The following is a 12,752-nucleotide window of genomic DNA, read 5'->3' on the forward strand; positions in this document are numbered from 1 at the left end:
TATTAATGAGCCGCAAATTAGGAGTTTATTGAGTCAGAAGTCGTAGTTAATGGTTTGTTAATAGCGAAAATTGGACCTTCAAATAAAGTGTGACTGATTTTTATTTTTTTTTTAATCATTGAATATTTTATATAAGCACTCTCTAAGACCCCAAGTGATATAACATTTATTATGCAGTATGGCTGAACCTTGAAATTTTATTTATAATCAATTCACATAAGATTAGAAAAAGTCATGACGTATCAACCAGATACTTCAATGTTAGGTACATTTTCCAAGGTATTAAATGAACCTTGGAATTTCAAAGACCACAAACAGAACACAAGGGTTGAGTGTGGATTTGTATACGGAGCCCAAGAGTATCTTAAAAATACTTTACAAACTACTGTCCTTATTGTAGGCCACTGTCAACAGCATGATGTTGTTTATGGCTATCCATCTAATAGAGTGACAGTGCATTTTGCAAAGTCATTGGCTTTGAACGTTCAAGTAGAGAGTGCATTTACATGTCATCACACTGGCACACTGTGTTTGTTTGTTTGCAGTTCCCCTGAGAGATGGAGTGGCTGATCTTCTCCCTGCTGGTGTTGGCTGTGTCTGTGTCGGGACAGCTGTGCCCCAAGCGTTGCATGTGCCAGAACCTATCGCCATCTCTAGCCATCCTCTGTGCCAAGACCGGCCTGCTTTTTGTGCCAACAGTCATTGACCGGCGTACAGTAGAGCTGCGTCTCACCGAGAACTTCATCACGGTGGTAAGGAGGAGGGACTTTGCAAACATGACCAGTCTCCTGCACCTGACACTGTCCCGCAATACCATCAGCCAGATTATGCCTTACACTTTTGCTGATCTTAAGCGGCTGCGTGCACTGCACCTAGACAGCAACCGCCTGAGCGTTATCGCGGACGACCACTTCCGAGGACTAACCAATCTTCGGCACCTTATCCTTGCCAACAATCAACTGCACAACATCTCCCCACATGCGTTTGACGACTTTTTGGGGACTCTTGAGGACCTGGATCTCTCATATAATAACTTGGTGGACATCCCGTGGGAGACTATAGGACACCTCACCAATGTGAACACTCTCAACATGGACCATAACCTCATAGAGCACGTCCCTCTAGGAATCTTTTCAAACCTACACAAACTAGCCCGTTTGGATATGACATCCAACAAACTAAAGAAAATACCCCCTGATCCCTTGTTCCTAAGGATACCAGTTTATGCCAAGTCAAAAGGGTCACCCCTTTCCTCCCTTGTCCTAAGTTTTGGAGGGAACCCACTACATTGTAACTGTGAGCTCCTCTGGCTAAGGAGGCTTACGAGGGAGGATGACCTGGAAACTTGTGCGTCACCTCCTGACCTTATGGCAAAGTACTTTTGGACCATCCCAGAGGAAGAGTTCATATGTGATCCCCCTGTGATAACAAGGAAATCTCCCAAAACCTTTGCCATGGAGGGCCAGCCCACTAGTCTGAAATGCAAGGCCAATGGGGACCCAGACCCAGATGTTCACTGGATCTCCCCAGAAGGCCGTCTAATTGCCAACACCTCCCGTACTTTAAGCTTTAGCAACGGGAGCTTAGAGATCAACATCACTTCATCGAAGGATACAGGAGTCTTCACCTGCATTGCGTCTAATGCCGCGGGAGAGTCTACAGGCACGGTGGAGTTGGTGGTCAACCCGCTACCGCACTTAGCTAACAGCACTAACCGAATCCGAGAACCTGATCCAGGACCATCTGATATTCTAACATCCGCAAAGTCAACTTCATCCGTAAGCAATGAGACCAGGTCTCATGAGAGGAAGGTGGTACTTGCTGAGCTTACGGCAAATTCTGCACTCATCAGGTGGCCTTCGCAACAACATTTCCCTGGAATCAGGATGTATCAGATTCAGTACAACAGCTCAGCAGATGACACTTTGGTCTACAGGTAAGAAGCCTCATTGTTTTGTGAACTGAAAATCTAATTTAATTTATAGTAGAGCACCTGGTTGTGCTAGTTTAGCAAGGTTCTTGTGGTGCAATTGCATGTCCAATAACATATCCAGCCTCCTATACAAATCTGTTATAATGATATGTTTTGCATGTTGTTAAATACCAATCTCTATTGATTTTACTGCTGGGACTCGCTCTAAATATTGCTTTTGTTTACTGCTGATTATTTACTCTTTTATTTAATGCAACAATCAATGGCCTTCATCTCTATGAACCTGCCTTGTTCTTGAGGTTTCAGAATGACAAAAAAAAAATATATATATATAGGAAGAACTTCTGCTGTATTCCACCGCAGGATGCCTTTGTCATGATAAAAGAGAAAATATTTGCTTCATCTGTCAGAAGTTGAACAGTTTGTGGGCCATGTATTCCCAGAGCACTTTCTAAAGCTGTGGGATATCCAAAATTCAAAGTGTTTGTGCACATATTCTTTTGAGCCTCAGAAATCCCATTCATGAAAGAAGACAGAATTATCAGAGAGGATGACTCTATAGTTACACTAACAGATGATTATTTTTGACATGAATGAGCAAAAACAAAACCTGTGCTGGGAGAGGTGGGCACAAACCAGGCTAATTTGTCCTTGCTAATGGTTAGAATCCACACGTGATATCTACTCATTCACAGATGTTTGGTATGTTTAATTAGTCTGGTTGCTGGGGACGACTGTGAATTAGTATCCATCTCACAACCTTGGGAAAAATACAGTGAAATATATGGGCATAAAAGTTTATATATGGGCATTTCTTGTGGTAAAATAAATACTTTGGGGTGTATGAATCATTGATACTTTGATAATAAAATATTAAATTAATTAACAATAAAATGGTAACTATGCTTTGGAATGACATTCCTAACATTACTAGCTCTCTCTCCAGATTATAAAAATGTCTCAAAATTATTAAACGGACAGTTGTATGTTCAAGCTGTTCTTTTCCTTACAATGAAAATGTTGAAGAGGGGAATTTTCCTCATTCAAAGCTAACATAAAATGTCAAAAAAAAATTAGAATATATCACACGAATACAACCTGGCTCAATGAAAAAAAAAAAAAAAAGGTGTCTGTGGTGAATTTTTCAGCACATAATATCAGATTGTTTTTTTGCACATTTCACCACACTTTAATAGTAAAAAGTAATTTGGCAAAAATCGCTTAGTGCACCTTTAATATTTTATAACGATGGTTGTTGAACATAACATAGCAGTTAGAAAATAAAACGTCTCATGAGTGGAGAAAAAAAAAAAAAAGATTAATGCTGTATTGCATTTGAAAACAACCTACACTAAATCCTACCCTAAACTTAGCCAATAGTGTTAGCAACAGCAAATGTTAGAGAAAAATCTACAGGTCTTTGAGCTCTTATATATTGACTCGTGTTTCACAGAACTCGTACCCGAGCACTGTGCATCTCAAATGCAATGCTGTACCAGGTGATCTACCATGCAAGTTCATAAGTAAGTGTGAGTAAATGATAACATAATTTTCATTTCTGGGTGAAATGTACCTTGAACAGTGAATTAGTGTAAAACTCTAAGAAACTGGGTCATCCCAAGGAGAAGTCCAGCTTGCCAAATCTCATGCGCATTAAAGCAAAGCAACTGATTCTAAAACAGGCATCCAGTTTTTTCATTCCAGACTTTTTAACCAAATCTCTACAATGCTGCTCCTTCTGACTGAATAAGCCTGTCAATAGGTTATTTATAGGGCATGCATATAGATTGTAATGTATTTCTCTGTTAAAGCCGATGTCATGTTAGGAGTAAATACATATACTCTACATAAACAGCAAATCATCTATAAAGGCATGGATCTAGAAAGGCACTTGTGCTCTGTTATAATACTGGCCACACTTCCTTCTGACAGGATGCCACAGGAAGGCAATGTACCACTGACAGCTCAGAGTAACACCTCAAACAGCCTCTCCAAAAGAAGAGTTGAATAGAGACAGACATACAGTATCAAACTAGGTTCCTGTTTCTTTTCACACTAGAGGACAGCTGCAGGGGACAAGAACTCTGTGAACCAGAACATATTTCTTTAGGCATTTTTATCCCCTAAATGAAAGGCTGTCTATAAGACTTTACTGTAGGTATGCAAGAATGAATATGAATATGATGACTAGGCAACACAGAGCCTGATATCTGATTTCCTGTAATACACGGTAAGGTAAACTGCACTTTAGTAATGTTAAATGCATTACCAGGGTTAAATGTGTTAAGTGTTTACCAAGGTTGTGCATCATTCACTGAACTGAATTCATGCCTTTAGAATTTAAATTCAATAACTGAAATTGAATAATGATAGTAGAATGTAGTGAGTACTAGACAGTAAAATACACAAAAGAAAACACTTTGAATGTTGCAAAGTCAAGTTTTAAAAGCTTTGGAGTTGAATGGATGGATGGAGGAAGGGATCATTGGATGGATGGACAAACAGATAGAAGGAAGGGTAGATGATGGATGGATGGACATACAGATGGATGCATGGATGGATGGATGGATGGATTGATGAATGGACAAGATTGATTGATGTATGGGTGGACACATGGATGGATGGATGGATGGGTGGGTGGATATTTTGATTACATAGATAGGTGGAAGTATGGATGGACAGACAGACAGACAGATAGATGAAGGATAGATGGAAGATGGATGGACAGATGGACATATAGATGATGGTTGGGTGGGTGGATGATGGATGGATAGATGGATGGAAGGAAGGAAGGAAGGAAGGAAGGAAGGAAGGAAGGAAGGAGGGAAGGAAGGAAGGATAGATGATGGATGGACGGATGGACAAATAAATGTTCGATGGACAAGATGGATTAATGTATGGGTGGACACAGATGATGGATGGACGGATGGATGGATGGATGGATATTTTGATTACATAGATAGGTGTAAGTATGGATGGACAGACAGACAGACAGACAGATAAGTTCAAGTTCAAGTTCATTTTATTTGGATAGCACATTTATAACAGCCACTCGGCTGACCAAAGTGCTTTACAGGAGAGAAAATTATAAAAACATACACAGAAAACAAGCCAGATAAAAAGAACAATCCATTTTAAAATTACAGTAAAACAGTAATCAATACACCAAGGAAAACAAGTAGGTTTTTAGCAGGGACTTAAAAACAGACAGGGAAGGGGCCATTCTAATCTCTAAAAGCAGGGTATTCCAAAGTCGTGGCCATGCAACCACAAATGCACGCTCCCCTCTACGCTTAAGTCTAACATGTGGAACTACCAGCAAAGCCTGGTCGCAGTGAGAAAGTCTCTGATTTTAGATAGTAGACGAAGTTGATAGAAACTGGAACCGATAACGGAAGAGATATGCTTATCGAATTTTAAATGCTGGTTGACAAGAACACCTAGGTTTCGCACCTGTGATGATCTAAAAACAGATAAACAGTCCAAATCGGGGCTTATATACTGAGAATTCTCATTAGAAGCAAAAGCAATTACTTCGGTCTTGTCTTCATTTAGGAAGGGCCATGATTTAACCTCCTCTAAACATTGCAGAAGAGAGGTAATCGCTGCGGAATTGTCTCTTTTGATTGGTAGATAGATTTGAGTATCATCTGCATAGAAATTAAATTACATACCATGTTTACGTAGAATAGAACCCAAAGGTAGCATGTAGAGAGAAAATAGAGAAGGAGATAAGATAGAACCTTGCGGAAGGCCACAGGATAGAGGTGCAGGGGAAGAGGTAAAATTACCAAGCTTCACAATAAACTTTCTGTCCAACAGGTATGACTGAAACCAATTTAGAACGGTAGATAAGATGATGGATGGATGGATGGATGTACAGATGTACAGATAGATGATGGATGAACACAGATGATGGGTGGATGGATATTTGTTTACATAGATGGGTGGAAGAATGGATGGATGGACAGACGGATATATAGATGATGGATGGGGTAGATGGATAGATGGATGAACAGATGGACATATAGATGATGGATGGGTGGACGGAGGGATGGAAGAACGGACACAGATAGATGATGGATGAATGGATGGATGAGTGTGTGGGTGGATGGACGAACAGATGGATGATGATGAATGGATAAAAGATAGTTTTGATTAGATAGATATCCATTAGATATTCATCCAGGCTAGTAGGTGTCAGTAAAACATACAGGGATGTTTGAACATGGTAGATACTGCAAAATATGAACAAAAACATACTGAATTAACATTTAAGTAGGCTCTTGTCTAGGTAATCCAAGTCATATCCAATGCTATATTTCAATAAAATGTAACATGTTGTGCTAGTACAGCCATAAACTAATGTGTACAGGAGATTAATTAAACCTGCTGGAAGAATAATGAAAACGTGTCGTAATTGTCATTGAAAAGCATCTGCTAGAAAGGACTGATTAAGTGGCTTTGCTTATAGAGGTGTCTTTTGGGAAGAAAGCGTTCACATCTATCAACGAGTGCAAATTAAGTTCAGTTGCAATTTTTCATTGTGGCAAAAGAATGCTCTGAGCAGCAGCATGTGCCTGCTGGCTTTGTCTTTAAAGCACATCTTGTGAGGGTGATACTTTTATTCTCTGAGTGTTTTATTCTGAGGAAGAAAAGAGCACAGCTGTGTTCCTTAAATAAAGATCCCTAAGAAAGTCTTGTGTACGGTTGCAGAAAATAAGCTTGGTGGCGCATGGTAAAAGTGGTTAAAAGCAACTCCTCATAAATCAGAAGCTGAGCACTTCCAAAAGTTTTTTTTTTTTTTTTTTTTAATTTTTTATGTTTCCATTCAATTCCAACTTTGGATAGGATTAATTTACAATTATAATGAGATGCCAGCAGAACTATTCCCACCAATTATTTTAAAAAGTTAAAACAACTAATGAAGGAGCACCAGGTAGTGAAATGCTAAATTTAGCTTTAGTTACACACTTGAGGAAGGGGAAAATATATTAAAAGTGAAAGAAAACAGTTTGCCAGACATGTTCACTTCTGACTGGATTAAATGGGATTTTCTGCAAAACACTACAAAAGTCCTGAGGGAAAACATGTCCGGATAGGGCTAAATACAGTGTGACAGACGAATACAGTGAATGACGTGTTAAAATTCACAGGTGGTGTGGGTCACATAAGTGTCTGCATAAGTGTTATGGGTGTGTTCATGTGCAATATTGGTTATTTCTACACCACTGGATGAATGGATGATGGATTTTCAGTGTTTAGTGATCTGTTCAATTAGATAAAGAAGCAAAGTGATTTAAAATTACATCAACTACATGGGTGTTTTGAATGAAATAAGTCTCAAATGTGTGTGATTTTTTTGATCAAATATAAATAAATAAATATAATTAATACAATTAATGAAAATAAATCTTCTAAAGAAAATTAGAAATGTCTAGGCAAATAACTTATATAAATGAATACATTTAAGTTTAAGCTAAAACTAAAATACAAAATACTTTATGAATATTTTAAAATATTCAAAATATTTTATTATGGATATTAAAATAAAAAAAAATGACAAAAACTTACACATAACAAAATTACTAAAACTTAAAGTAAAAGAAAACATATAATATTATATATAAATAATATAAAAAATAATACTGCCTGTAAATATTCATGCGACTCAAAATGAAATGAAGTACGTAGCGTTGCTACTTTTAAAGGGGTTATATGATGTTTTTTTAAAGATCATTATTTTGTGTATTTGGTGTAACATAATATGTTTACATGCTTTATTGTTCAAAAAACACATTATTTTTCAAATACTGTACATTATTGTAAGTCCTCTATGCACCGCCTCTTCTCAAACGCCTCTCTCAAAGTCCCTTCTTCCGACAAGTGCAGTCTGCTCTTAAAATTTACAAATTTGCATTTAAACAGTCAATAGTAAAAACTAATAACAAACCATACAGTCGCTGATTCAGAAGCGCCAGATTGTCATAGCAAAGTCAGAATTACCTCCTCGCCTAGGTTCACGAAACAGTCATCCATAAATTGTCTTGCTTTTCTGTTGTAAGTAACGTTAATCTTAATGATTCCTAAATGCATCTACTTTCGGAAGGCCAAATAAAGTGCTTTTGGTTTCACCTAGAAGCACACAACGTCTCCCTGACACAGCTGCATCAACACAACTGCGGTTATTGAAACATTTGGGCTGCATTATGCAAATATTTCCACATCTTGACGTTGTTTGAACGAGCCGTTTTAGGGGGACGTGGCAGAGTCTTAACTTTGATAAAGAATATCTCTTTGGTTTTGAGACTTTAGTCTTTGCAGCTTCAGGGATCTATGCACAATCAGCTTGTAACACTCCAAAGAGAAAGCAAAACTTGAAATCACATCTTATGACCCCTAGTTAGTTAGTTACCACCCACCACAGGGACGGATGGGTGTTCTGCTAATACAAATGGCAGGAAGGTTTTACTCTTAGCAATCTGCTAATTATTTTCTTAATGAATATTAAACCAGCATCGGGAAATTCAGGGTTTTGTTTTCACTGGGCCCCCAGTCAGATGCTTTTAAAGAAACACAGCAATTATCCACTTCACAGCCAGACAAAAGTAAAGTCCAGAGCTTCCCTGATAGCTTAATTAGACCAGATCATATGTGCTTTAAAAGTAGGAATGTAAATCGTGCCTTTTGATGAAAAAGGTAGATGTGCTTGTTATTCAAACAGTGGGACAGATGGTTGGTGCAACCTACCCCCTTGTGTTCAATAGCTGCATGATTGTACCACCTAAAACCTCTTTTCAGTGGAGAAAAGGACACATTTCTTTGTAGAGCCACTTTTACTCCAGGTAATATGGATTTTATTGTATATTGTTCATGAACCCACCATAAACGGGAGTGTGTTTTCCCCAAAATGAGCTCAATTATTAGTAACACGGGGACTGAATTATTGAAATTAAAATGTCCCATCTAAAACTAGCATATGCAGATATCTGACTGGACCCAGATGTCCTGGTTGTTCTCAAATCATTGAGCACACCTGCAGCTGCACCTGCACTGATCGCATGAGTAGCACGTTATATAACCTCCACTGTTTAAAGAGCATGCACCTATGATATATGAATATTTAACATTTTTCTCAGTCGCTTTGGTGCATTTCTCAGATCAGAAATGAAATTCTCAAAACTATGTGTTCAACCTCCACATCGTCTAGTGATTATGTTTATTTTAAATGTCTAACACATTAAATATCCTAAACATAATGTGGATGAATACACAAGCGCTCACTCAAGAAAATCCCTCTCTGGTTCAGTGCCAAAAGCTGCACTATACCAATGTCTACACCGGACACATCGCAAAAGCTAGTCTGTCTACACTGACTAGACGCGACAAAGTGACCTTAAAAATCATTTGAACTTTGTGTCAGTACGTCATAAATAGAACTGTCAGGGATTTGTCATTCCGTGCCGCGCCGCATCCAATGTAGACAGCATCACTGATTATAATGGATTCTATTGTATTTTTTTCACGCTGCGCCGCTCACGTTTGGTGTAGACACGGTGTAAAGACTTGCTGAGTCACAGGGCTCTAGTCAAGTCTCCAGCCATTGTTGTCAAAGTCTAAGTTGAGTTGCAAGTCTTCTTTCATTATGTCAAGTCAAGTCACATGTCCTCAAATTCAAATCGAGTCAATTTTCGAGTCAAGCGACTCGAGTCCACAACTCTGGCATTAAACGATTTTAATGCACTCCACTGCCTGTCGAGTGGTTCTTTGCCTTCATGTTGTGCATTAAAATCGTTTAATCCCTAACACATAATACCTTGTTATAGCAATGTTATTTATATTTCTACAAAACATCCATGCACACATACACACATAATATATTTTTAGTTGTTGTTTTTGAAATAGAAAATTGAATGCATTTAAATTATCAAATTGTAAATTAACACTGTACCCTAACTACACGCGACACAACAAGATTCCAGCAAAAAGCAATTTGTCTGTCCACTCCAGACGCAACAAAATATAAAATATCACATCAAATTAAAAGCGTAGGTGGACAGGCTCTCTCTGGAAGCGCACTGCACTCACAATGAAATGTGTAAGTTTATATTCTAATTCATAAATATCAACCCTTTTTAACATCATTATGTGCATACTGAGGGACTGACATCATCTTTGTTATGGAATAGCCTACACTTGTTGGTTCGCAGAGAGTTCACAGTTTTAATGTAGGCCTACGTGTTTGCTTTCATTTATTTTCAAGATCTGAGGTAAACTATATCTGTTGTTGCCTCTCAGTACGGCTATAAGGTCACGCAAAATGATATTCAGACTCACATTAGACATGTGAATAAAGCACATAATCATCTGAGAATTATCTACTGTTAGGGTTAGGGTAAGGGTATAGAAAATATTATTTTAAAGAAGGTATAAAAAAAATAAAAAAAACATTACACCTATGGAGAGTCCATGGAACATGGAAACCAATGTTTGTGTGTTGTTAGATTTGAAGCAGTCCATAAAATTACACAATTTATTTTTGGCTTCTTAACTATCTTAACCAGATTGCACATGCAAACAAACACAGGCCACACGCTGATAATGACTGATGACGGCTGTGTTGGAGGAGTACATTCAGGAGGAACATATACATTGCAGTAATTTTTCCCTGGATGAACTTAAGAGTAGTTGTGCCCAATCAGTCCTGATTAGCAGATGGTTAATGTGTGAACTGGGAAGCGGAGAAGGACTAATGTCCCATTCATCATGAATGACTGATGAGCTGATTAAATGACTCCCAGCAAGGGCATCTCTGGCCTGCAGTGGTAAAGAGCGTGGCGTCTACGTTATCTGCACCATTTCTTCACTTTCACATGCCAGGTTCTCTTTATGCTGCTATGGAAGTGCAAAACCACTGCCTGGTTGTGACGAAAGCCGGTTATCAGTGTAGATTACAGGCCGTAATCTAGATTACTGCTGGTTTACAAATCCCCATCCAAATACTGCATTTATGCATACAAGATTAACAACTTGTCAGTGATCTAGTAATGCAATTATTCTATTGCCATTGTTGCTGGTAGTGCTATTACTTACTGTAGCAATTAGAAGTGTGCACATGTATTTATGTACATATGTATGTATTTATTTGTTTATTTATTCATTCATTCATTCATAGAACATACGTTGAATTTTTTTAAGTAACATTGTAATACATTTTCATGTTAAACACATTTTAATTTGTTAAATAGCATGTCATTAGACTAGTTTCATGAAACATTTCTGGTTGCAAATGTATTAAACATGTTAAGATAATTTAGGAACAACTTTTTTTGGCACGGTTTCATGGTTTCTACAAAAAATATTAAGTAGCACAACTGTTTTCAACATTGATCATAAGAAGAAATGTTTATTGAGCAGCAAATCAGCATAGAATGATTTCTGAAAAATCATGTTTACCTGAGTACTGGAGTAATGGTGCTGAAAATTCAGTTCGGTATCATAGGAATAAATTACATTTTAAAATACATTCAAATAGAAAACTATTACATTACATTTCTAATAACATTACAATATCATTATGATATTTGATCAAATAAAAAGCAGCATAATATTCTTCTTTCAGTATTATAAAAAAAAAACGAAATAAAATACACACCCCAAACTTGTGAACAATAGAGTATGTGTGAAAAACAATGCATAAAACATGCATTGATTTTTTTTTTTTTTTTGTGTATGATTATTATTATCCAGATTTTACTGTTGCTGGAAAGGAATATGACACCCAAAGCTGCAGACTGTCAAAATGTTGAGTTTGCATTTCGATCAACCACGCCTCCTCCTCCCCCCCCCCTCTCAGGATTTCATCATTCCTGCTGTGCCCCAGATCAATTTTTAATTATGGACGTCACTATGACTCCCCTCCCTCTACCGGAGTGAGACGACACGCTTTAATTAAAACGACGTGCCACAGCCCTGCAGATAAAACAGCTCTCCCTGGCCTAGATAGTGATTTTAATGACAGCTGACAACAGGTAGCCTTAAAGAAAAGATGCTAATCTAGCAAAACAAAAGAAATTGGAATCATTGTTATGAAAGAGAAGGATTCTCCCTGCCTCAGACCATATTGTCTTCTTGAATACAAAGTGGTTTAATGATTTAAAAGTGAAATGTGTAATTTCTGTGCTATTGAAAAAGTAATAATAATAATAATGGCTGTTTTCAAACCAGGAAGGTCAGTGATACCTGCAGAAAGCTGTTATTTGAAATCTAGATGTTACTTTTAATGGCTACTATATTTGGAGCCTGATTGGAATTGAAAAAAAATAACTAATTCATTTAATAATAACTCATTTCTCTTTCTTTGTGTTTTTGATGGCACTACTAAGTGTTTCAGAGGGAAATGAACTAATGAAAGAAATGAAAGATGTACTAATTGTTGTCTGTCCTCATTAAACTGAGAAAGGAAAAGGTATTTTAACATCGAAGCAATTACACACTTCACCTTGCAGTTAAACATTAAACATTTCTGCACGTCTTCTTTATGTATTGCATTTATTTAGCATTTCTGGAGCATCAGCCATTTATTAAAAATGGCTTTGCTTCGTTTTTCATGTCTTTTTCATCCTCTATACCACAGTCGTTCTAAACGAAGCATAAAATTAATTTTCCTTGTGGGGGTGTAATTAGCATGTATTAGTATGCTGTGACACTGGGGATTTATTCTATATTGGGTGTGCTGTGTTCAGAGAGAATGCATTTAACCCCCCATTTTTAAATCATAAATTAAATTTCAATTTAACTTTCCTGTAAAATGTCACGT

The 12,752-nt window shown here is 37.4% G+C and overlaps 1 protein-coding gene across 2 annotated transcripts in view; it reads left to right on the top strand.

Moving 5' to 3' along the window:
- Window positions 1–557: 557 nt before the first annotated feature.
- Window positions 558–12,752, top strand: part of LOC306851032 (leucine-rich repeat and fibronectin type III domain-containing protein 1-like protein) — a gene marked incomplete at both ends in the record, with an annotated part of 50,668 nt that continues 38,473 nt past the window's right edge. For both annotated transcript variants that reach the window (XM_079387076.1, XM_079387075.1), the window contains one exon: window positions 558–1,936. In XM_079387076.1, the coding sequence (XP_079243202.1) occupies window positions 558–1,936 (1,379 nt within the window). The remainder of the gene's footprint in view (window positions 1,937–12,752) is intronic.

The sequence above is a fragment of the Barbus barbus genome (genome assembly GCF_936440315.1).
Source record: "Barbus barbus genome assembly, chromosome: 31".
Classification (NCBI taxonomy): domain Eukaryota; kingdom Metazoa; phylum Chordata; class Actinopteri; order Cypriniformes; family Cyprinidae; genus Barbus; species Barbus barbus.